General features: G+C 44.7%; 1 protein-coding gene across 2 annotated transcripts; it reads right to left on the reverse strand.

Moving 5' to 3' along the window:
- Window positions 1-7,363: 7,363 nt before the first annotated feature.
- LOC140722458 (ribonuclease inhibitor-like) lies at window positions 7,364-26,731 on the reverse strand. 2 transcript variants are annotated; one of them, XM_073037197.1, is made up of 6 exons: window positions 26,596-26,731; window positions 22,767-22,939; window positions 13,142-13,437; window positions 8,558-8,728; window positions 8,235-8,402; window positions 7,364-8,070 (listed from the first exon to the last, which is right to left on the reverse strand). In XM_073037197.1, the coding sequence occupies exons 4-6, from the start codon at window positions 8,653-8,655 to the stop codon at window positions 7,983-7,985; spliced, it is 354 nt and encodes a 117-aa protein (XP_072893298.1). In that variant the 5' UTR covers window positions 8,656-8,728; window positions 13,142-13,437; window positions 22,767-22,939; window positions 26,596-26,731; the 3' UTR covers window positions 7,364-7,982. The 2 variants fall into 2 exon arrangements, with proteins under 2 accessions (XP_072893298.1, XP_072893299.1); XM_073037198.1 differs by having other exon boundaries at window positions 13,132-13,437.
- Between the last annotated feature and the right edge of the window lie 40 nt (window positions 26,732-26,771).

A 26,771-nucleotide genomic window follows, 5' to 3' on the forward strand; every position in this document is an offset into this window, starting at 1 on the left:
ACGCGGTAATCACTCACACTGAGAAAATTTATCATAGGAGGCAGTAAAGGGGCAGAGTTGTCGGGGGCGGAGGTAGGCAGGCCAAGAACCGAGGTTAGAGGCCTGAGTGGAGATATAAACAGGGAGGGAGGAGGAACAGAAAAATATCTGGCTAGAGAAACCGATTGGTGACTTGCTAGATGGAATACGAGGTGCAGCACACACGAACTGAAAGTGGACTCATCAGGGCGGAAGATGAGGCCATGGACCGACATGTCACAGAAGGACTGGGAAGTGGAGCGGAATTGCTTGGCCACTGGGAATACCTGCTTTTTGTCGATGGAGCTGAGGCGCACTACAAAGCGTTTATTAATTTGATTAATCTGCATCCTTTCAGTATCTTCGTAATCCTGGATACATTGTTAGTTTAATACTCTGCACTGTATTATAAAAAGGTACGACGAACTTTTTCGTTGTTAAATTTCCACTGTTGTGATCAACAAACGAGAAAATTCCCAGAAAGAAGCAGAGCAGCCCAATGACGTATCGCATTATTGGGGCCGAGGCGTGGACAAGATCAACAATGACAATCATAGAACCGAGAGGTGAGCCTGAGAGAGTTTCACAACAACATTCACTGACTTCTCCAATCGTCATTTGCTCATCTTTCAGATTTTGCAATTTCGTGTCAACCTCTCCATACCTTATCACAACTGGGATTTTAATTGAATAGCATCATCTTTATTTTTACCCCAGCTGTTGGAAGACACGTCAGCCTTGTGTCGAACTGAAGAGTCAGTGTGCTGGAGCGAGTATAAATGAATGACCGTGGAGATTCATCAGCTCAGAGTTTCTTCAGCGTGATCGCGGGCAGCTGGAAGACAGGGTGAATCTCACGCAGCATGCTTGAAGCGTTTTACCGTGTGAGAAAGACATATTACATGATCATTGCCGTCATCGGTGTTCCTGGTAAGAACATAGGTGAACAAATGTTTGCAGTTCTGTGTGCGCGCTCTTTGAAATCCTTCAGTCAGTGACCGAGTTGTGAGGCCGGTGTATCAGTGAGTGCGGTGCAGACATTGTGAAGAAACTCTGTGTTCGCTCAGAAATTCCCTTGCAACTTAATCTGTGCCCGCGGATAAAATCCAACTGGCCGTTGCAATGGACGCGGAGTGGAAGATCTGGGAGATGGAATCATGGAAGGGAACTTTCATTTATCAGCGTAATGTCGCTGTCGAAGTTAACTCCGACAATCCTGCGCAATCGGCACCTTTACGGCCGACTTGCTTTTCTCCGTATTAAAGTGAAACTCGCTTTAAGTTCAAATTGGAACGTATTGCGCTGTATTCTGAGGATTTGCTGAGAGTTGAAGGGGATGCGGGAAGCGGATCACCGGTGTGATTCAGGGGAGAACGGTAGAAATCACTTGTGAGTTTGACTCCGTATCATCGTGAGGAGGTTCTAACATTAGAATAAGTGTCTGTCTGCATTTTAGTCAACCTGATTTGTTTTTCTCCGCGCCTTATTATTCATGAAGTGAAGAGGGGTTTCCTTTAGAGGTCAGTCGGGTTAAGGATATGCGATACTCCGCTCTGGAACCATACGCGTCGAAGCATTTAGAATAATGCTGCAGTAATTCGGAGTAACCCCTAAAAGTGGCAAATATTTTGAAGTGTCTATATTGTCTTTCCATTGGAAGTTGGATGGTTTAAGCACGAACGTGCGAAATAGCTGAACACTCAGAGGGTCGGCAAAATATCTTTCAAAGTGAAAATTGAAGTTTTCTGGTTGTGTGCCTTGCATTGCGTACAGGAAACAGTGGCCGAGAGTAGTTGGAGACTTTAGAAGAGAAAAGCCATGCTGGGCCCCTGTGGACGCTTGACCATCCAGAGTCGAGGAGGGGACAGACAGACAAACTTTATTGACCCCGAGGGAAATAAGACTAAGTCATGAGAACGGGTGAAATACATTGTTATTTGTGAATTGGCAGAGGAGGGGGGAGCGCGGCCTCGCGGTATGGGGAGACTGACATAACATAGGTGACGAGAACACAGCGATCTCCATCGTGACAAAGTTGCTGAGGCGTCCAGGCTTTGCACCTCATTCGAAACCGCGATGGTGGGAGATTCATATTGATTTCTCCAAACCGCCCTCGGTGATCAACTATTAAACACTGTCAAACACTACTCCCCTCCCTGAACCGAATATCGGACCCTATCGCACAGATTGCACTCGTCTGAGGCATTCGGATCTCCCGCTCTACGACTCTGAATCCTCCAGAAATGAGTTACCTGCAAAGTTTTATTGTTCTCAGTTACCCGCTTATTTCTGCCCTGCGACATAGAGAGCGACGAAACAGCTATTAACTTTTTTTTTGCTGCTCCCCCAGTGAATTTGGTGGCGATAGTGATCTTGTCCCGGGGCAAATGCGGCGTCTCCACGTGCACCACTCGCTACCTGGTGGCCATGGCAACGGCGGACCTTCTAACCATCATCTTTGAACTCATATTGTGGCGGGTCAGTTATTATTACTTCCCCGGAACTTTCCTGGACATCACCCCGGTGTGCAGAGCGATCTCTGCCCTGGGAGAGGCATCAATTGACTGTTCTGTCTGGTTCACCGTCACTTTCACGTTTGATCGGTTTGTCGCCATCTGTTGTCAGAAGTGGAAAGCAAAGTATTGCACCGGGAAAACTGCGGCTGTGGTTCTGACAACAAATGGCGTTCTGCTCTGTGTTAAAAATGTGCCCGAATTCTTTAGATATCGTCCTCTGAAAGTGATTGACAATATACCCTGGGACTGTATTATAAAGCCGGACTACTATACAGATCCAGGGTGGGTGGGAGATGACTGGTTTTCTACCGTTCTAACGCCATTACTCCCGTTCGTGTTAATACTACTGCTCAACGCTCTGACAGTCAGACACATTTTAGTGACCAGTCGCGTCCGTAAGGGGCTGAGGGGTCAGATCAAGACGGAGAACCGCAGCGACCCGGAGATGGAAAGCAGGAGGAGGTCTGTGATCTTACTTCTCTCCATCTCCGGAAGCTTCATCATCCTGTGGTCGGTGTATGTTGCCGAATTCCTTTATTACATTATCGCCTGACTGGATCCAAATAGTTACAACGATTCGGAATACATATTTCAACACACCGGAGACATGTTGATGGTATTAAGTTGCTGCACAAACACGTTTATTTATGGGGTGACTCAGTCCAAGTTCAGAGAGCAGTTCAACAGCGCAGCGAAATATCCGCTCGCGTCAATTATTCAAATAATTAATAAACAGAATATCTATCATATTACCACCGAACGGGCCGTCGTCAGAGAACGTGGCAGAGACGAGGATAAACTTGGTTAGAGCCCGAAAGAGAAACAGCTCAGGAACAGATCCTTCAGCACCCGCAACGGACAGTCTATTTCTCAAGGTAGCTTCCCGACATTGTGAAGTAGCTGCCTGTATTCCTCATTTCCCTGGGTATTTTATCGGAGGTTAACATAGAATTTTGACGAACACCAGCTGTAGAAGCGTTCATAGGCACATCAGTAAACTTCAGGCGGAGGCCTGGCGGTAAATTCAAGTGGTCATTTGGGTTGAGGTGACTATCAAACCAACAACATACACGAACAGAACTGGGCTCTTCATTCCATCGAGTTCCTCAGCCTTTCTTTGTCCTTTGTTCTGCTCCACGACCACAATATCCTTCTTTATCCCGAAAGCCGTTAACCCCCCACACCAATCAAGAACATTTCAAGCTTTTACGTCACTACATCCAATGGCTTACGCGGCACAATTTCTGTGGCATCAAATTCGACTCTCCTTGAAATGAATGCCAGCATTGAATTTGCCTTCGTTACTGTCGAATTAACTCACAAGTTAGCCTTCAAGGAATCCAGTCAAAGACTCTTAAGTCCACATACATCTCTTATTTCCGAATTTTCTTCTCAGTTGGAAACTTCTCTGAACTTTAGTCGATCGTTCCAAAGTGCATACCCCACACCTCCATACGTTCCATTCCTCCTGTCTCTTCTTTACCCACTCGGTCAAATTGACGCCCTACCGGAGACACTACTTGCCTCTGCAGGTAAATTCTGCCCATCTGAATCCCATCCATTAACTAACTCTCCACCGTTGTAAATCGCATCTACCACTCAGTCCCTGTCTGTTCTCAGTTTCCCATACCAAAGGTACAACATTAGCTGTCTCCTGGCATTTCAAGTCATTGCTTCTTGATAAGGCAGGCGCAAAGATCTCTGCCAAGGTGGCAACATCCTGCGCTCTTCTTTCTCATAATATCCTGGGATAAGGATGGCGAGGATCTGGGGGCATTCATGAAGAACTCCAGCACTTCATCCATTCTAACGTTGATATGCCTCAGACAGCGCGGTTTCCTCCGGGGAACTCACAAACTATGTCCGTCTCAGGAGTAACTGTAGAAGAGATGTATTAATTTAACACTTTGATCATTTTTTGTGATTCTATGCATTGATCTTCCTTAAGGCTAACGCTGTCTATTCCGCACCTACAGCCTACAGCCAAGCATGAAGACAAATCAGTTCTCTATTTACCCCAAGTATACAGTACTATGCAAACGTCATAGCCACATATATGTATCTAGAGTGTCAGAGACCTTCACACCGTAGGGAGTTGTCAATTTTGAGAGGAAAGCGAGTTTGTAACGCGTCATCTCCGGTTTTTCCCGCTGCGTGTCCAGTCCCGATGAAGGATCTCGGCCCGAAACGTCTGCTGTGTGTAGAAATGCACAACCATTGTGTGCATCGCTCTAGATTTCCAGCATCTGCAATACCTCTTGAGTCTTTGTACATCTGTCGGGGTCAAAGGAGGATGGGAATCGGGAGGGTGGAGCGCAGCAGGAGGGGTGTGGGATTGCTGGCAGGAAATCAGAATATTATTAGGCACACAGGCACTGAAATAGGCCCTTCGGCCCATCTAGTCTAACTTCCGTAAATGCCCCTCCTCCACTTCTTACCACATCCCTGACATATTTAGTTGTTTGTGTTTTTTTTTCTCTCTCTCTGCCTATCACTCTGCCTGTTCTCCAACTCCCTCAGGTGCTCCCCTCCTCCTTTCTTTCTTTCTTTCTTTCTCCCTAGGCCTCCCGTCCCGAGCATACCCCCTTTCTTGCAGCTCGTCTTATTTGCGAAGGAAATATCACCCATTCATCCTCCACTATTGAAAAAGTCACTCCCCCCACACAAACCTTCCAGTTCCTCCACAACCTGTCCAATCAGACCACTCCCTCCCGTCCCATTACATCCTCTCCCTCCCCATCCCATTACATCCCCTCCCTCCACGTCGCATCACTTCTACTCCCTCCCCATCCCATCACTCCCGCTCCCTTCCTGTCGTTTCACTCCTCCTCACCCCGTCTTTGTCTTCTCCACGTCGGCCACCAGTTTGTGACAGGAACTTCCGCCCCTCCCCTTTCCGTCCCCTATGGAGTCAGTGACTTCACCACGCTCAACGTCTCATCAGTCCACTCCTCATCCCATCACTCCTCTTCCTCCCAAACCCCTCACCCCTCCTCCCCAAAACCCACATGTATATGTGTGAATATCTGAGTATATACATTAGTTTATTCAATGAAAAACCTCATTAGAATTAAAACATATATACAATAGCCAATACTATATAATACATAAATTAAAATACTGTTATTACAATCAATAACACACTCAATCCCGGGATTCTATCCATGGACACCGCATGTTCCTTTGCCATAGATTCTGTGTGTGACAGTGGCCATTGTAAGTCAGTGTCTCACTCCATCCCTGGCGGCCACATTAACCAGGGATTCGCCCATTTTAAATCAGCGCGTCCCTCCCTCTCTTGTGCTCACTTCTACCAAAGCCGTCACTCCCTCCCCAGCGGACATTTCAAGTGAAGCGTTGGACATCTCACCTCACCCGGAAGTTCCGGGAGTCTTCCGCATATTGATAGCGGCTCCCTGAGGCCCGCAAATTATATAGAATATCCCGGAAATTGAGTTTTTTGAGAACAATCGAGTGAGGGGAAGAGAGCGAGAGAGAGAGAGAGAGAGAGAGAGAGAGAGAGAGAGGGAGGGGGAGAGAGAGAGTGCGCGCACCATGGCAGAGTATTCCAAAAAATAAAATACAAAATGTACTTCACCCCAGACTACACTAAAGTGTTCCCCTGCCTAATAGGGGTCAGGAATAATGACAGTGTTGCTCGCTGCACTGTCTGCAACAGTGACTTTTCTATTGCCCATGGGGGGGGTTAAATCACTGTTGAGGTGAGTTTAACGGGTGTCATTCGTTCATTAGCATAGCTAACGCTATTTAAACTAGCTGGCTAGCCGCTAAGGAGCTACTCTATTGCAGACATCCCACCTCTCCCGGGAGTTCCGGGAGTCTCCCGCAAATTGATCGTGCCTGCTTCCCTGAAATGAGATTTTGCAGCGTGGAATTAATTGAGTGATGGAATGGTGCAGACGGAGCTTCACTGTGTGTTTGGCATTGCAAGAGTGTGATGGGACGGTGTGGAGGGAAATTCACTCTGTGCCTGACCCTGGGAGTGTGTGATGGGATGGTGTGGAGCGAGATTCACTCTGTGTCTGACCCCGGGAGTGTGTGATGGGCCGGTGTGGAGGGAGATTCACTCTGTGTCTGACACCGGGAGTGTGTGATGGGACGGTGTGGAGGGAGATTCACTCTGTGTCTGACCCCGGGTGTGTGTGATTGGACGGTGTGGAGGGAGATTCACTCTGTGTCTGACCCCGGGAGTGTGTGATGTGACAGTGTGGAGGGAGATTCACTGTGTCTGACACTGGGAGTGTGTGATGGGACGGTGTGGAGGGAGATTCACTCTGTGTCTGGTCCTGGTAGTGTGTAATGGGACAGTGTGGAGGGACTTTCACTCTGTGTCTGACCCCGGGAGTGTGTGATGTGACAGTGTGGAGGGAGAATCACTCTGTGTCTGACCCCGGGAGTGTGTGATGGGACGGTGTGGAGGGAGATTCATTCTGTGTCTGACCCCGGGAGTGTGTGATGGGACGGTGTGGAGGAAGCTTCTCTCTGTGTCTGACTCTGGGAGTGTATAATGGCATACGGTGGAGGGAGCTTCACTCCGTGTGTAACATCGGTATTCCATCCCCCATCCGTCTCGTACTTGGGACCTCAGTGGTCTCACGTCTGATATTGTCGTCAATTTTATCTGTCTGTGGGGATCAGTTAGCCAGGAAGGGACTTTGGTGGAGATGAGATCCTGGGCATCCGACCTCCCTCAGCCTGGAGCTGAGACGCTACTGTGTCAGTGTGAGGAGCTCCGACCCACTGTTGCAGTGCACAGGGTGCGGGGGGCAGCAGAAACCTCAAATAAAACTCGAGTCCGCACCAGGACAGGAAGTTACAGCTGTTTATTGATTTCATCATGACAAATGTAAATTAAACAATGTGTGAGCTGCTGACGTGCGGGAATAAATAAGCTGCTCCCGACTCACTCACAGTCACACACAATTAACTGACCAGCGACAACGAGTGACCGGTTGAATAATCGGTCCCGTTTCTCACCGTCACTCTGCATCGGGGAACCGATGATTATAAAATCACACTTCAGGGCCGTGTCCGGGATCGCTGCAGATCCAGGGTCACTGCCGAGGGATTTGTCCATTTAACATCATTATATCGGCCAGGCTGCCGAATGCACCGTCCTCAGCAAAGGGAGCAAAAGGATTCTATCCCGGGATCATCCCACCCCGGGACACCGGTGTCCCAGACTAAGCCCCGGCTCCCGGGCTCTTCCTGTCTGGGTAATTCTTGGGGGTCTCAAGTGGGTGGGGTCTCGAACACACACATCCGGCGGAAGCTGCCCCGCCGGACAACAGTTGGAAACAAGTCACTGCGGGACTGTTCCCAGCGACACACAGCGCGAGACCTGAGCGGGTTCCGTTAAAACCGTTGGGACTCACCCAAGGTAAGGGCGGGAGTTAAAGGGGAGGGGATGTTCACTCATTCAGATGTTCACAGATCCACTCTCAGTCTGGGTCTGTCTGACTCCAGAGATCTCAGTACCGCCTTCCCAGTCCAACTGAACTGATTCCCCCACAGCCTGAAACAGAAGGGAGAATAAAGATGAAATAAACAGAATACACAACAGTGTCAGTAACAGGGGACCGGGGTTAATGTTTCAACAACACTCACAGACAAATATCACCAGAAAACCCGTGGATCCGCTGATATTTTATCACATTGAACATTAACACAAACACTCACTGGATCAGCTTCAGACTCGGGAGGGTCAGTATGAGGCGACGGAGAGCGGGGACAGATCGATCTGTCAGCGAGTTTGATCCCAGGTCCAGCTCCATCAGTGATAGTTTTGTACCGAGAGCAGAGGCGAGATCCTCGGCACTAGAATCTGTGAGACTGACAGCATACAGCCTGGAGATGAGAGAGAGTGAGGGTGAAGGACAGAGAGAGAGAGGAGATGGTACAAATCCCCAGTGTTTATCAGTAACACAATTACTGATCACATTAATGTTCAGTGTCAGACACCCAGTGACTGTAAACACAATCTCCCACAGTCTGGTACTTACCCCAGTTTCTGTATTTTACACTCCGGGTTCCTCAGAGCCGCAGACACCAGCTTCACTCCTGAATCTCCCAGTTTATTATAACTCAGGTTCAGCTCCATCAGTGATGGGTTTGTACTGAGAGCGGAAGCGAGATCCTCAGCACCAGAATCTGTGAGACCGACATTGTTCAGCCTGGAGATGAGAAGAGAGTGAGGGTGAAGGACACAGAGAGACAGGAGACGGTACAAATAAGAACATAAGAGCTAGGAGCAGGAGTAGGCCAATCGGCCCATCAAGCCTGCTCCGCCATTCAACAAGATCATGGCTGATCCAATCTTAACGCTAGTTTTCACCGAATCCCACAAGGCAACAGTGCCAACCAACAGGGCACCATGCCGCCCATTTTATTTTATTATTCATCCTGCCCAAACCCATGTGATCACCCGGGGAAAAAAAACCGAGTTGCCAATTGAGGAGAAAAAATCTGGAAAATTCCTCTCCGACCCATCCAGGCTATCGAAAACTGGTCCAGGAGATCACATGGCTGATCTAAACCTAGCCTCATGTCCACTTACCTGCTCGCTCACCGTATCCCCTAATGCCATTTTTATCCAGGAAAATGGCTATCTCTGTTTTGAATTTATTGAGTGTAGTAGCTTCCACAGCTCTCTGGGGCAGTAAATTCCACAGCCGCACTACCATCTGAGTGAAGAAATTTCTCTGCATCTCAGTCCTGGAACGGCATCCCCTTATTTTAAGATTATGCCCACTAGTCCTAGTTTCACCAATCATTGGGAACATTCTCCCCGCATCCACCCGATCAAGCCCCTTCACAATCTTATATGTTTCAATAAGGTCGCCTCTCATTCTTCGGAACTCCAATGAGTAGAGTCCCAATCTACTCAACCTCTCATCATACATCAACCCACCCATCCCCGGAATTAACCTAGTGAACCTTCTCTGCACTGCCTCGAGAGCCAGTATGTCCTTTCTTAAATATGGACACCAGAACTGCACGCAGTACTCCAGGTGTGGTCTCACCAATACCCGGTACAACTGCAGTAAGACCTCCCTGTTCTTATACTCCATCCCCCTAGTAATAAAAGCCAGCATTCCATTGGCCTTATTGACCACCTGCTGCACTTGCATACTAACTTTTTGCGTTTCCTGCACCAGGACCCCCAGATCCCTTTGCACAGAAGCACTTTCCAATTTCTCTCCATTTAGATAATAACTTGCTCTATTATTTTTCCTGCCAAAGTGCAAGACCTCACACTTGTCAGTATTATATTTCATCTGCCAAATGTCTGCCCAATCACTCAGCCTATCTATGTCCCCCTGCAGGGTTTCAATGTCCTCCGCACTCATTACACTCCCTCCCATCTTTGTGTCATCAGCAAACTTCGATACGTTGCACTTAGTCCCTTTCTCCAAATCATTAATATAGATTGTAAAGAGTTGGGGTCCCAACACCGACCCCTGCGGAACACCACTAGTCACCAACTGCCAGTCTGAGAATAAACCATTTATCCCAACTCTCTGTTTTTTGTTAGAAAGCCAATCCTCCACCCATGCCAGAATATTATCCCCAATCCCATGATTTTTTACTTTAAGTAATAATCTTTGGTGTGGGACCTTGTCAAATGCCTTTTGGAAGTCCAAATACACCACATCCACTGGTTCCCTTTTATCTACCCTATATGTTTTGTCCTCAAAGAACTCCAACAAATTTGTCAAACATGACTTCCCTTTTGTAAAGCCATGCTGACTTTGTCCTATTAAGCTATGTTTATCCAAATGCCCTGTTACTGTTTCCTTAAATATCGATTCCAACATTTTGCCAACCACAGATGTTAGGCTAACTGGCCTATAATTCCCAGCCTTCTGTCTATTGCCCTTTTTAAATAAAGGAGTTACATTAGCATTTTTCCAATCTGCCGGGCCATTGCCGAGTCCAGCGAGTTTTGAAAAATTATCACTAATGCATCCACAATCCCGACCGCCACTTCCCTTAAGACCCTAGGATGCAAGCCATCTGGTCCAGGGGATTTATCCACCTTCAGTCCCATTAATTTATCAAGTACCATTTCCTTGGTGATTTGAATCGTAGTTAGCTTCTCTCCCCCTCGAGCCCCCTGTTTATCGAGTGTTGGGATAATTTGAGTGTCCTCTACTGTAAAAACTGATACAAAATATTTGTTCAGCGTTTCCGCCATCTCCATGTCCCTACCATTAATTTCCCGGTCTCATCTTCTAGGGGACCAACATTTACTTTAGCCACCGTGTTTCTTTTTATGTAACTATAAAAACTCTTACTATCTGCTTTTATGTTTATCTCCAATTTACTTTCATAATCTATCTTCCCCTTCTTAATCAATCTTTTTGTTATTTGCTGCTGATCTTTAAAAGCTTCTCGATCTTCAATCTTCCCACTAGATTTAGCTACCTTATATAACTTTCTTTTTAGTCATATACTTTGCTTTATTTCTTTACTTAGCCACGGATAACTATTTTTTTCTTTTACACACTTTTTTCTTCAGTGGAATATATTTTTCTTGATAGTTGTAAAATAACTCCTTAAATATACACCACATATCTACCCTTTAATCTATTTTCCCAATCCATCTTAAGCAATTCCGCTCTCATACCATCATTGTCTCCTTTATTTAAGCTCAGTACGCTTGTTTGAGATCCAACCCTCTCATCCTCTAATTGAATATGGAATTCGACCATGCTATGGTCACTCATTCCAAGAGGATCCTTTACTAGGACATTTTTTTATTAGTCCTGTCTCATTACACAGGACATTACACATTACTAAGACTGCTTGCCCCCTTGTCGGCTCAGTAACGTATTGTTCAAGGAACCCATCCCAAATACACTCAATAAACTCTTCTTCAAGGCTGCTGTGTCCCACTTGATTAGTCCAGTCAATATGAAAGATAAAATCCCCTTATTACAAGCCCCAACTATTTCCTGATTTATGCTCCGACCAACTGAGTTACAGCTGTTTGGAGGCCTATAGACTACTCCCACCACTGCTCTTTTCCCTTTACTATTTCTTATTTCTACCCAAATTGTTTTGTTATCCTGATCCTTTGAGCCAATATCATTTCGCTTTATTGCACTGATTTCTTGCTTTATTAACATAGCCACCCCACCTCCTTTTCCTTCTTGCCTGTCTCTCCTAATTGTCGAATACCGTTGTATGTTTAATTCCCAGTCCTGGTCACCCTGCAGCCATGTTTCCGTAATTGCCACAATATCATAACCATACGTAATTATTTGTACCATCAACTCATCAATTTTATTCCTAATACTACGTGCATTCAAATAAAGGACTTTCAAATATGTTTGACACTTATTTCCTACCTTTTCCTTTTGTACAACTTTACGCTTATCTCCGTACATTCTTTCCCCTCCTGACACACTCTGTCTTTTTATTCCTCCACTTTTACCTACATCTATTACCTTCTCTATTGTCTTTTTAATTATTTGCTCTCTAGAATCCTCCCCCCCCCCCCCCCACTAGTTAGTTTAAAGACCTCTCTGCAGCCCTAGTTATATGATTCAGCAGGACACTAATCCCAGCCCGGTTCAGGTGAAGCCCGTCCCTCCGGAACAGTTCTCTCCTGTGCCAGTGTCCCAAGAAGCAAAACCCACTTCTCCCACACCAGTCTTTGAGCCACGCGTTTAACTCCCTAATTTTATTTAACTTAGCCAAATTTGCTCGTGGCTCAGGTAATAATCCAGAGATTATTACCCCTGAGGTTCTGTTTTTTAATTTGACCCCTAGCTGCTCATATTCCTGTAACAGAACCTTCTTCCTTGTCCTATCTATGTCATTGGTACCGATGTGTATTAAGACAACTGGATCCTCCCCCTCCCACTGCAAGTTTCTCTCCAGCCCGGAAGAGATGTCCTTAACCCTGGCACCAGGCAGGCAACATAGCCTTCGGGACTCTCGCTCTCGGTTGCAGAGAACCCTATCTATCCCCCTGACGATACTGTCCCCTATTACTACAACATTTCTATTGACTCCCCCCTCTGGAATGGCCCCCCACTCCATGGTGCTATGGGCAGGTTGCTCATCCTCCCCACAGTCCCTGCTCCTGCCCTCACAGGGAGTTAAAGCCTCGAATCTGTTGGACAAGAGCAAGGCCTGCATCTCTTCCAGCCCTACCTCCTGGATTCCCCTACTTGCCTCACTCATAGCCACACCATCCTGTGCTTGACTGCAATCTACATTAGTTAATCTATTAGGTGTGGCTATCTCCTGGTACACAGAGTCCAGGTAACTATCCCCCTCCCTGATGTGTCGCAGTGTCTGAAGCTCGGACTGCAGCTCATCAATATGAAGCTGGATTTCCTCGAGCAACAAACACTTGCTGCAAATGTAGTCGCCGTGTCCCTCAATGGGGTCCACCGGTTCCCACATCTCGCAGCAGTAACACATCACCTGCTCCATGCTATATAGTTAATTTAATGTACTAGTATTAGTTATGCAAGAACCCTTTGCCCCAATACAGCTAACTATCACACTATTTAACAATACTTTTAAAGTTATAAGTCTAAAAGGAAGCAGGACTACTTACCAATACTTACCAAGCGACTAGCTGTGAGAGCTCTGCAGCTCCGGTCTTCCTCGCCTCGCCCGGTTCCGCCGAAGCCCGTTGAGCCAAAGCCCTTAGGCCTCCACTCTACTCCCGGCTCACTCCACTGCCCGCAATGACGCTGCCCACTGTATTGGGCTGTGTTCCTTTTAAATCTCCCGCACTTCACTGCCCGACGTCACACACCTGCACAGTCCCGCCTCTCTCAACTCAGATGAAAACCGGTAAAATTCAAAATGGCTTCCGCCTCACTCTTGCTCCGATTCTCAGAAGTCCTTCTCCGAAAATCTGAAAGGAGTGAAATTTTACCCCTTATCAAAGGAAATTATAATCAATGTCGATTAGTAACTCAATTTCGATGGTCAATAAACGGGATAAAATATTTAGGTATTGGAGTTGATAATGATGTAAAAAATTTATATAAACAAAATTATTTGCCATTATTAAAAAAAAGAGGATCTTGATAAATGGATGATGTTACCAATAACATTAATAGGTAGAGTTAATGCTGTAAAAATGAATATATTTCCTAGATTGCAATATTTATTTCAAACTTTACCAATACAATTACCTCAGAAGTTTTTTCAAGAACTGAATAAATATGTAAGGAAATTTCTTTGGAAAGGAAAGATGTCAAGAATATCATTGGAAAAATTGACATGTAAATTTGATTTAGGAGGGTTACAACTTCCAAATTTTAAGAATTATTATAAAGCAAATCAACTTAGATTTATTGCGTCTTTTTTTGATGAAGAAAAACCGGCATGGATTAGAATAGAATTAGATAAGATAGGAGAAAATATACCAGAAGATTATATATGTAAATGGGAATCTAAATGGATACAAGAAAAAAAGAATCTCCTATATTAAGACACTTGATTGATTTATGGAATAAGGTAACTATGGACGATGAGATAAAGAAATCTTTATTAGCAAAAAGAACTTTAATTCAAAATAGGCTTATTCCTTTTAGAATAGATAATAAACTTTTACATAATTGGTTCCAAAAGGGGATTAAATATATAGGTGATTGTTTTGAAGGAGGTATATTGATGTTGTTTGATCAATTAAAAAATAGATATAAAATATCAAAAACACTCTGTTCTGTTATTTTCAATTAAAGGCTTATTTACGAGAAAAGCTGGGTCAAACAACGTTGATGCCAAAATCTAGTGAAATAGAAATATTAATTCGAAAAGGTAAAATTAAAAGATTTACATCTTGCATGTATAATTTGATTCAAAAACAGACAATTAAATTAGGAATTCATAAATCAAGACAAAATGGGAATTTGATTTGAATGTTAAAATTGATGGAAAAAACTGGTCACGATTATGTTCTGATAGTATAAGAAATACAATAAATGTTCGACTTAGATTAATACAATATAATTTTTTACATCAATTATATATAACACCACAGAAAATAAATAGGTTAAATTCAAATATGTCTGACCAATGTTTTCGATGTAATCAAGAAATTGGTATTTTTTTTACATTCTACTTGGTCTTGTTTTAAAATTCAACCATTTTGGATAAATCTAAGACTTTTATTGGAACAAATTACTGGAGTACAACTCCCACATAGTCCAGTATTATTTTTATTAGGAGACATTGAAGGGACAATACCAAAACTTAAATTGAATAAGTATCAGAAAAAATTTATAAAAATTGCATTGGCAGTAGCCAAAAAAGTTATCGCAGTTACTAGGAAATCTGATTTATATTTAACTATGGATTGTTGAACTAATGAAATACATAGTTGTATTCCACTTGAAAAAATTACATACAATCTAAGAAATGAATATGATAATATATTTTTGAAAATTTGGCTCCCATACCTACAAAATATAGGATTAAATACATAGGTCCTTTGAAGATAAAATTATAAAGTAATTGGGGAAAGTAAAAATAAATATTAAAATTATTTTGAACTCCATGGAGCATGTGGGGATCCTCCGATATCCAGGCAAACTTTCTCTTTTTTTTCTCTCTTTAGATAAGGTTTAAGGGGGGAGGGGGGAGGGTTAATATTATTTTTCTCACTATTTATCATCACATTTATTCTTTGTAATTTTCTAAAATTTAATAAATAAATAAATATTTTTTAAAAAGAAGCATTTGAAAAATTGAAAACTATGATATGTCAACAACCTGTGCTTAAGGCACCTGACTTTGAAAAACCTTTTTCATTAGCTGTAGATGCTAGTGATGAGGCTGCAGGAGCAGTATTAATGCAAAGTAATGAGGGTGATGAGGTTGATCATCCAGTAGCTTACTTTTCTAAGAAATTTAATAAGCATCAAAGAAACTATTTGACAATAGAGAAGGAATTGTTATCTCGTTTTTTGGTTGAAAGTTTGGTTGAAAGGTGGAGTTTTAATTAATGCCTAAAGTTTAAAAGGTCGTTGACAGCAGTTTCTTTATAATACTGCCATTTAAAAATCAGTGGAGAGTGAAGATCGGAGTTCGGGAGCTAAAAGATCAAGAAAAGTTGACTTCGACGGTGAAACAGGTTCGACCTTGTTTGATCCTCATTCAGAAAGAATTCGTTGGCTGTCCCCATGTTAATCCCTGCGAAATATAGCAGAGAGGATTGGGCACAGTTTTGTAAAGGAAAGGTCAGTGCCTTTAAGCCGTTTCATTTTCATCTTCGTAAATTCTCCGGGAAAAGTATAGTTCGACTGGGTACCACAACAACACGACGTGAAAGAGAATTTAAATTGTCTAAAAAGTCTCTCCTTTAATGGACTGTAAGCATTTTGAACTTTTGCAGTACTACTTTGAAGAACTGTTTTTGCAACATCGTTTTAAGAACTGTTTAAGCTTTATTGCTTTAAGAACTGTTTATGCTGCCGCACAGCAGCTGATTTCTGGTTACGTTAGCGGTTTGTCTACTTCTGGGAGTTTGTTTTTCAGTGTTTAATAAATGCTTTATTTGTTATATAAAATAATGATTTAGACAAGGGAATTAAATGCAGCATCTCCAAGTTTGCGGATAACACGAAGCTGGGCGACGGTGTTAGCTATGAGGAGGATGCTAAGAGGATGCAGGGTGACTTGGATAGATTAGGTGAGTGGGCAAATTCATGGCAGATGCAATTTAATGTGGATAAATATGAGGTTATCCATTTTGGTTGCAAGAACAGGAAAACAGATTATTATCTGAACAGTGGCCGATTAGGAAAAGGGGAGGTGCAACGAGACCTGGGTGTCATTGTACACCAGTCATTGAAGGGAGGCATGCAGGTACAGCAGGCGGTGAAAAAGGTGAAAGGTATGCTGGCATTCATAGCAAAAGGATTTGAGTACAGGAACAGGGAGTTTCTACTGCAGTTGTACAAGGCCTTGGTGAGACTTCACCTAGAGTATTATGTGCAGTTTTGGTCCCCTAATCTGAGGAAAGTCATTCTTGCCAGAGAGGGAGTACAAAGAAGGTTCACCAGATTGATTCCTGGGATGACAGGACTTTCATATGAAGAAAGACTGGATCGACTAGGCTTATACTCACTGGAATTTTGAAGATTGATGGGGGATCTTATTGAAACGATTACAACTCTAAAGGGATTGGACAGACTAGATGCAGGAAGATTGTTTCCGATGTTGGAGAAGTCCAGAACGAGGGGTCACAGTTTAAGGTTAAAGGGGAAAACTTTTCGGACTGAGATGAGGAAAAACTTCTTCACACAGACAGTGGAGAATCTCTGGAATTCTCTGCTACAGGAAACAGTTGAGGCCAGTTCATTGGCTATATTTGGATATGGCCCTTGTGGCTAAAGGTATTGGGGGTATGGAGAGAAAGCAGGTACAGGGTTCTGAGTTGGATGATCAGCCATGATCATACTAAATGGCGGTGCAGGCTCGAAGGGCCGAATGGCCTACTCCTGCACCTATTTTCTATGTTTCTATCCACTGTCAACCCTTTAAATATCATTTGCCAGTCTGTCTTAGCTAATTCACATCTCATATCTTCAAAGTTGCCCTTCTTTAAGTTCAGAACATTTGGTTCTGAATTAACTATGTCACTCTCCATCTTAATGAATATGTGTATTCCACCATATTATGGTCTCTCTTACACAAGGGGCCTCACATGACAAGATTGCTAATTAACCCTTCCTCATTGCTCAATACCCAGTCTAGAATGGCCTGTTCTCTAGTTGGTTCCTCGACATGTTGGTTCAGAAAACCATCCCGCACACATTCTAAGAAATCCTCTTCCTCTGCACCCTTACCAATTTGGTTCACCCAATCTATATGTAGATTGAAGTCACCCATTACAACTGCTGTTCCTTTTTTGCACGCATTTCTAATTTCCTGTTTAATGCCATCCCCAACTTCACTACTACTGTTAGGTGGCCTATACACAAATCCCACCAGTGTTTTATGCCCCTTAGTGTTACGCAGCTTTACCCATATCGATTCCACATCCTCCAGGCTAATGTCCTTCCTTTCTATTGCGTTAATCTCTTCTCTAACCAGCAACGCTATCCCACCTCCTTTTCTTTCCTGTCTTTCCCGCCTGAATATTGAATATCCCTGGATGTTGAGCTCCCATCCTTGGTCATTCTGGAGCCATGTCTCTGTGATCCCAACTATATCATGTTCATTAATAACTATCTGCACATTCAATTCATCCACCTTATTACGAATGTTCCTTGCATTGACACACAAAGCCTTCAGGCTTGTTTTTACAACACTCTTAGCCCTTATACAATTATGTTGAAAAGTGGCCCTTTTTGATTTTTGCCCTGGATTTGACTGCCTGCCACTTATACTTTTCACCTTACTACTTTTTGCTTCTACTCTCATTTTGCACCCCTCTGTCTCTCTGCACTTGTTCCTATCCCCCTGCCACATTAGTTTAAATCCTCCTGAACAGCAGTAGCAAATGCTCCCCCTAGGACTAGGAGGAGGGACAGCCCTCAGTGATTCCTGTGTATGCACCCTGGAAGCCTCAAGAAATGATAATGATCATGAATCAGGCCCCAGATAGAAAAGAAAAACCAGCACAGTTTGCTCAGTGTGTCCACAGTACTACACAAAAGTTTAATGTGACTCCGCAAGATTTATTTGGTCTCTGCTGCATGATTCTCTCAGCTGATGAGGGGTGGAAATGGAAGGCAGAATTGAGATACCAAACCTATCAGCAGTCACAGGCGGAAAAACATAATGAGAATGAACAGATGGACCAAATCATTCAAGCTTTGGAAAGGGCTCTCCAGCAACCTGTAAACATCACTAAAGTACCTGAATGCAAACATAAGGCTGGGGAATCAGGACCAGACTATTGAGAGCGATTTGTGGCCTGCTACGGCACCTTTGCAGGAGACCAAGACTTTAATGATGGGAATCAGTTCAATGCCCTACTGCTCCAATGCTTACCAATTAAGTTAGCCAACATGATTAAAACAAATAATATGGATTGGACTGACAATGACCGAAATCAAATGTGACGAGCTTTGACATATCATTAGGACCCAACTTTCGAATCTCGATCAACCCCGAAGGGAACTAATATTAAAGGTGAATATGCTCAGTGGGAAGAAGGACGCGAGCGGGCTATATCTGAGGAACAGAAATGGGAGAAAAAACCTAGCACGGGACAGGTAGGAACAACAACCCGTTTAGAAACTGACAAGAAGATGCTTCCAATCATGAGTGCCAACCCTCAGGAAGAGCCCAATGTAATATTGCAAGTTGCTGGAAATCCAGTTCCGTTTATGATTGATATGAGGCAACCACAACCACTCTCGATCAGGAAATAGTATTGGAAAAGGGATTCCAACTATCAGACATTATAATCACTCTGTCAGGGTTCGAAGGCACGGAACGTACGTATTCACATACCCAGCCACTGCAGGTGGAATTCCAGGGGAGCCAGTGTGAGGTTTCATTTACAGTCACCACCAGACGGGGTGTGTAATCTAGCAGGGAGAGACTTGCTCTGTCTGTTGGAAGTCGAGATTCTTTGCACAGACAATGCTGTCACCCTTGACAGGTGAATAACCGGCAGCTTCCCCAGTTTCCGACGCCCAAGTGGAGGGCACTTAATTTGGACTCCACTCCTTCTGCCAGCAGCCGACCCTCATGTGACTCTGTGCTTTGACCCTACGGGGTGCGCCACTGAGGAAAGCCAATATTATGCACCCCTCGACAGACAGAAGTTCCCAGTCACGGTGATTAGACAGGTTAAAGGATGAGACGGTATTGCATTACTGGCCGAATTGCCAGATTTCCTTTGGCGACAGAAAGAACTGGTAGTTCCCCATACCACCATTAGGGTTTGCACTGGGTTCAAGCCAAAGAGCCCAGGGTTCCTGGCTTACACCCTAATAAAACAAGCCTCCAGCACCGAGGGAGACTGGCAAGACTTGGCCGTGGGTCTAGTCCAATACGGGAAGGAGTCTGAGGTGAAGACGGGATATCTGGTAAGACAACCTTTTAATATTGACCGATCCCAAGACGCTGTACCCCATCTCTGTGCAATTTCAGGCCAAGAAGTCTGTCGCACCAACTGCCCCCTGTCTGGATCACCATGAAAGAAGGACAGACTCTCCCATCCATTTAGCAATATCCCCTCAATCCCGAGGCAACATTTTATGAGGATGGAAGCTCTTTTGTGGATCCAGCATGAAAACGACATTCTGACTATGTGATAGTGACGGACAGTGAAGTAATTGAGCAGGCCTCTTTTGAAGCAGCTGTCTCCGCCCAGAAGGCTGAGCTGTTTGTTCTGACTCGTGCCTGTATCCTAGCAACAGACTAAAGTGGGAACATTTACACAGACTCCCGTTATGCATTTGGAATTGTACATGACTACGGGGCTCTCTGGGAACATGGGGATTCCTGACTTCCTCTGGCCACCCCATTAGTAATGCCACCTTTGTAAAGAACTTACTCACCGCTCTACAGCTACCTCGAGTTTTGTTCTTCTCAGGGGGACGCCTCTGAGGAGGAGTGAAAACTGTGGTCCCAGATGGGGGTGCCAGAAAGACCCCGACCTGGGTTTTTGGATCACCCAGTGGGACAGATTTGTGTTCCTACAGAGTTTTTACCAATATTGTTTGATTATATACATAATTGTACACCCCTGGGAAAGGAGGGAATGGTTGGTATCCTGTACCCTGCAAACAGGGTACGAGTCCCTTGCCAGGTGGAACTTTTTGTGTCTACAAGTTGATTTTATTGAATTGCCTAGAGTACATTGCTATAGATACTGCTTAGATATTATAGATGTGTTTAGTAGATGGGTTGAAGCTGTTCCAACTACCAATAATACTGTTATGACTGTTGTGAAGGTATTATTACGGGAAATAATTTCCAGGTACGGCCTGGCAGAGATGCTGAGCTCTGACAATGACCCACACTTCGTGATGAAAGTAAACAAAGGCATACGTAACGAACTAGCTATCAAGCAACAATTCCACTGTGTACACCACCCTCGGGCCGCTGGCACAGTGGAGAGAGCCAATGGCACTCTGAAGAGTAAACTGGCCAGACTAACAGTGGAGACTGGACTCACTTGGTTGAAGGTCCTTCCGTTACCCAGTTCCACATGAGGGTTACCCCACAGGGGAAAACAGGGTTGTCACCAGCTGAAATCATTTATGGATGGCCCATGAAGACACCCTGGGGACTAAGACCTTGTGTAACATTGCTCCCAGAAAGTCTACCAGCAAAATTGGATATTCATACCCGAGGGGAAGACATGGGGAAATATATATGCCAACTAACCAAAATTTTCCAAGCATACATTCACAGGTATGACAGGCTTACAAGGAAGAGAACTACTCCGCACCATGGAACCTGGGATTTTTTTTCCTGATGAAGAACTAGGATTGAGGGAAACTCGGACTGCGGTGGAGAGGACCAGTTCAGGTGTTACCGACCGCTCCCACGGCTGTGAAACTGAAGGGGCAATCTCGGTGGATACATCATTAGGTGCCAAACATGTTACTGAAGGAACTGTGTAGAAGGTCTCTCTCGGACTAACGAGAATGTATTGGTTGTTAGTGGTGTTCATGTTTATGTCTTTGAGAGGGCTCACCCCAGCATCCGGGGGCCCCCATGTTAACACATTTCTGTCTTTCTGTCATACCTATGCCAAACAGGTAGAACTAGGGGCCTGCTGGGTTTGTGCTGAAATTCCACAGCATGGTAAAACTAAGGTTCCAATGTCAGTAATCTTGCTCAACCAGAGTGAGGAACTTTCAGCCTGGGCTTTCTCAAAAAACATCTGGGGAAGTGAGATGAGGACCTGTGGTCCAGTCAGAGATGACTGTGGCTGTCAGTGTTTTGAGGGATGGTGTCTCAGGCCCCCATCAAACGGAACTTCCAATACTGGGAAACAATTAATCCTGGCCATACTTGCAGGTGCCCAGCAGCCGAGAGGAACAATTGAGACTGATTGATTTTGGATGATTACTTTTCTCTCCTATGGAGTAGCCAGGAATTCATGAGAGATAATCAATTTGGATACAGCACTTGAGGAGCTGGCCACAATACTGCAGGGGCCCTGACAGAAACACAGGCCCAAGTAACAGAAATATCCACTGAAATGATTGCAATCTGGCAAACAGTCATACAGAATCGTACAGCTTTAGAGTTTATCCCAGCTGAGAAAGAGGGAACCTGTGCTGTTATTGACACAGAATGCTGCACGTATATCCCTGATGAATCTACTAACATTACACCCCTCTCCGAGCACACTGCAAAGGAGATTGACAGCATCAAGAAAGTAGGGCAGGATTTACACGGGTTCACCGAAGGGTCAAAATGGTGATCTTTGAAGGCCTGTTTGGTAATATGTGGGGCATGATACTGCATTATGTCCTAACAGTTGTACATATCTTTGTTACAATTACTGTTGTACCCTGTCTTTACCCACTGATAAGTCAATGCTGTCATCAGTTGCTTTCTCTGTAAAAAGTTACTGTGTTGTTGATAATGTAATGATCAAAAGGAGGGAAGGATAAAGTCTGTAAAATGGTTAACACTTCGTTAAACAATAGCAGCCTGTTTTTCTGAAAGAAACTGCTGATGATCAACCGATGTGCTGAGCCATGTTTCTTCTTGTGGGTAGCTAGCTAGAGTTTCAAGATGCTTATCTCCTTGCACATTCACATGTAGAGATAGGATAGCTTCAGTCTGTTCTGTGTGTGTAAACCATTATGACTATTTTGTAGTTTGTCTTTAGGGGCTACAGCCTGTCATGTAGTAAATATCTTTGGCTCCAGCCTGTCTTGTGTGGGGGTATCTGGATGGATATATCTGTGGTGTAAGGGGAATTGTTAGTCAGTTAGTGGATTGGGTGGGAACAGTCACAGACTGTTCCTGTTTGAGCGACTAACTAAGTAAGCCCTGGGTGCTTGGAATAAAGAGTTTGTACCGTATGGTCTCAGAGTGACTTTATCCAGATTCGACTTCCACAGAATGGGAGTGGTTTTAAAGGGCTGGGCTGCTGGAAGCACATTACCAGACCTGGTGTGATTGCAACTGTGTCTGACAGAGGCATAAATGGTTCTTCTGGGCACATTCAGTCTCACCAACTATTTCCCACCTTCTATTGTACAGGTATGTAATGTATAAAGGACCAGTGTTTGAGTAAATGAGACTCACCAAACTTCCTCCTCACTGACTCACTGGGATCTCCAAGTCAGCTGATTCAGAGTTGTTCTCTCCAGTTGATGCTCTCAGTCCTCGGGCCAGTTCACTTGTTGCTATTCCCACATCTTTAGCCGTGGTTTGCTTCCAGTTGGGGTTTTTCTTCCAATAAACCTCTCACCGCAGGTCTAACATTAACCAGAGAGAAAATGAAGCACATTAACAATGAAAAGGAGAACCAAACATTTCTGCTTAATGTTACTAAGAACAAAACTCACTGAAATTTAAACATTGAAGCCAAATATAATAATCTCAGTGAACAATCTTTTATTGTCCCTCACACATCACAAAACAATATGGGATAAGAAGGAGCCATCATTCTGTCATGGTAATACATAAGACACAGGAACAGGATTAGGTGATTTGATCCATCTGGGCTATAAACGTGCAGGAGCATTGTGTGGTTAAGTGCCATGCTCAAGGATACAACACACTGCCTGGCCTGAGGCTCAAACTCATGACCTTCAGATTGCTTAACCACTTGGCCACGTGCACATCACAGAAACCACTCTCCCCCCTAGACTTCCCAGTCCCTCGGTAAAGCAGGCAGTGAAATCAAAGATCCCCACAACCTGGGACGTTCTCCTTTCTCACCCACCCCAGTCCGGGAGAACACACAACAGCCAGAAAGCTCAAGGACAAATGTGAGCAGCCTCAGGAAACGAGGCGAGTTGGGGGAAGTTAACGGGACTCAGTGACCAACGTCAGATCCCCCAACACAACATAGAGGAAGCATCCTGACCCATCCGGGGACTCTGAGCACACACCACGTCATCTTGCATCACAAAGTGAAGGGCAGGACAGATCGACAGTAAACAGCCTCACGTGACCTGTTGGTGGGTCTCCCATTTCAACTCTGCGGAAATAGACTGCCTGGGCTCCAGGTTTCAATGCAGATTAAGTGAAGTCTACACATTTTTGACCAGCCCGGATAATTGGAAAATAAATGAGTAATTGGTCCTCAGTTTGGGGCTCACGGCCAACATCAGATCTCCCAGCTTGGGTTCGGTCTCAATACTCACCGATGGGAACGCAATATCTTCGGCCCACAGACAGTGATCCCGACCCCTGGCTCCCCCACCCAGGAGGTGAGGACCCTTCCCTCGATCCCACAGATGATGCACTTCAGCACTGAGCGGAAAAGAAAACACCGCCCGGCCGGAGACAGTGAACATGCGCGAAGTGAGTGTCACATCATCCAGAGGGCAGGGCCTCGGAAACAGATGCACAGGTGCTGCCCATCTGCTGTTAAATGGGAGGGGCAAATGGGATCACGTGACCAGTCGGGTCTCCCACCCCAGGCAGAGTTTTCCAGCTACCCACCACTCTGTGTAAAGAAACAAACTTGCTGCTTACATCTCCTCTCACCTTAAATATATTAGACATTTCAACCCCCAGGAAAAATAGATTGTCTGTCCACTCAGAATCAGAATCAGGTTTATTATCACTGGTGTGTGTCATGAAATTTGAAAACCATGCAGCAGCAGTTCAATGCAATACATATTATAGAAGGAAAAAAAACAAAATAAAATAATAAAAATAAACAACTAAATCATTTACAGTATATCTGAGACCCTTACTCTTTGTGATTTTGATAAATGACCTGGATGAGGAAGTGGAGGGATGGGTTAGCAAGTTTGCTGATGACACAAAGGTTGGGGGAGTTGTGGATAGTGTGGATGGCTGTCAGAGGTTTCAGTGGGACATTGATAGGATGCAAAAATGGGCTGAAAAGTGGCAGATGGAGTTCAACCAAGATAAGTGTGAAGTGGTTCATTTTGTTAGGTCAAACATGATGGCAGAATATAACATTAATGGTAAGACTCTTGGCAGTGTGGAGGATCAGAGGGATCCTGGGGTCCCAGTCCATAGGACACTCAAAGTTGCTACGCAGGTTGATTCTGTGTTAAGAAGGCATATGATGCATTGACCTTCAACAATCGTGGGATTGAATTTAGGAGCCGAGAGGTAATGTTGCAGCTATATGTGACGCTGGTCACACCCCACTGTTCTCAATTCTGGTTGCCTCACTACAAGAAGCATGTGGAAACCATATAAATGGTGCAGAGGATATTTAGACAGATGTTGCCTGGATTGGGGAGCATGCCTTATTAGAATAGTTTCAATGAACTCGGCCTTTTCTACTTGGAGCAACGGAGGATGAGAAGTGACCTGATAGAGGTGTATAAGATGATGAGAGGCATTGATCGTGTGGATAGTCAGAGACTTTTTCCCAGGTCTGAAATGGTTATGAAAAGACAGCACAGGTTTAAGGTGCTGGGGAGTAGTTGCAGAGGAAATGTTACGGATAAGTTTTTTTACTCAGAGAGTGGTGAGTGTGTGGAATTGGCTACCGGCAACGGTGGTGGAGGTGGGTAGAATATGGTCTTTTGGATAGGTACCTGGAGACACTGGAGAAAAATAAAGAAATACTAGCTTAGAAAAATAGAGGGCTATGGATAACCATAGTAATTCCTAAGGTAGGGACATGTTGGCACAACTTTGTGGGCCGAAGGTCTTGTATTGTGCTGTAGGTTTTCTATGTTTCTGTGAATAAATTAAAAATCGTGCAACAAACAGAAATACTATATATTTTAAATGTGAGGTAGTGTTCAAGGGTTCAATATCCATTTAGCAATTGGATGGAAGAGGGGAAGAAACTGTTCCTGAATCACTGAGTGTGAGCGTTCAGACTTCTGTACCTCCTTACCTGCTGGTAACATTGAGAAAACCACATGCCCTGGGTGCTGGAGGTCCTTGATAATGGACGCTGCCTTTCTGAGACATGGCTTCTAATCCTCTGGTAATCTTATAAACGTCTATCCAGTCTCTCCCCAGCCGGCAAGGCTCCAGAGAAAACGATACAATTTTGTCCAACCTCCCGTTATAGCTCAGGCCCTCTAATCCAGGCAATATCCTGGTAAACCTTTTTCTGCGCCCACTCCAAAGCCCCGACATCCTTCCGAGAATGGGAGCGACCAGAACTGTATGAAACACACCAGATGTGGTCTAACTAGTTTTATAAAACTGCAACACAACTTCCCGACTTTTGAACTCAATGCTTCAACTGATAAAGACAACCATGTCATTTGCCTTCTTAACCACCCGATCAATCTGTGCTGTCTCTTTCAGGGAGTAATGAACTTGGAGTCTAAGATCCCTCTGATCATCAACACTGTTCAGGGTTTTGCATTTAACAGTGCACTGTCTCATACATTCGACCTACCGAGCTGCCAAGATGATCATCACTAATCAAATCTCACTGAGATTTCTCAGGTCCTGTTGAATTTATTGCCAAGTGCACAAGTACGGGAAAGTACAGGTACAGAGAAACACTGACTTGTGGCAGCATCACAGGCAAGTACATTCAGATAACACACAGAACAGCAATTATACAATTCTCTGTCAGTAACAGTATAGAAACGTGTTTTACGTCATCCTGCTAATAGGACCAGAACAACAGGGGCTGAGCGGCGGCTCATCTCAGACGGTTCGGTGTGAAGGTCTCACAACCCGGACCGACCCCGGCAGATTCTGTGAAGGAAGCGAGGCGAGGCCTCCCCCACCCCCACCTTTTATTCTCCAGTCCTGCCGAAGGGTTTCGGCCGGTAATGGCGACTGTATTCTTCCCCTAGATGCTGCCCGGCCTGCTGAGTTCCTCCAGCATTTTGTGCGCGTTGCTCGAATTTCCAGCAACTGCAGATTTTCTTTTGTTTGAGTTCGGGAAAGTTAACTCACCACTCAACGTCAGACCTCCCCGCTCGGGACCGGCTTCAATACTCACCGAAGGGAAATTGTTGGTGTTGCCCCGCAGAGAATAATCCGTCTCCGGCACCCCGTCCAAGGGGGCGAGGACCCCCTCCCGATCCCGATCCCGAACCCGGACCCGCCGCTGACCCACTTCCACAAAGAACGAAAAAAACACTACCTGGCGGCTCGTGCCTGTGAGCATGCGCAATC

The sequence above is a fragment of the Hemitrygon akajei genome, unplaced genomic scaffold (assembly GCF_048418815.1).
Source record: "Hemitrygon akajei unplaced genomic scaffold, sHemAka1.3 Scf000077, whole genome shotgun sequence".
NCBI lineage: Eukaryota > Metazoa > Chordata > Chondrichthyes > Myliobatiformes > Dasyatidae > Hemitrygon > Hemitrygon akajei.

Excerpts from the sequence above, each read along its gene's own strand:
- LOC140722458 (XM_073037197.1), bottom strand. The coding sequence starts at position 8,655 with ATGGAGCTGAACCTGAGTTATAATAAACTGGGAGATTCAGGAGTGAAG. Across the intron at positions 8,403-8,557 it reads TGTAAAATACAGAAACTGGG|GCTGTATGCTGTCAGTCTCA; the intron begins GTAAGTACCAGA and ends TCTCATCTCCAG. Across the intron at positions 8,071-8,234 it reads CCGAGTCTGAAGCTGATCCA|GCTGTGGGGGAATCAGTTCA; the intron begins GTGAGTGTTTGT and ends CTTCTGTTTCAG.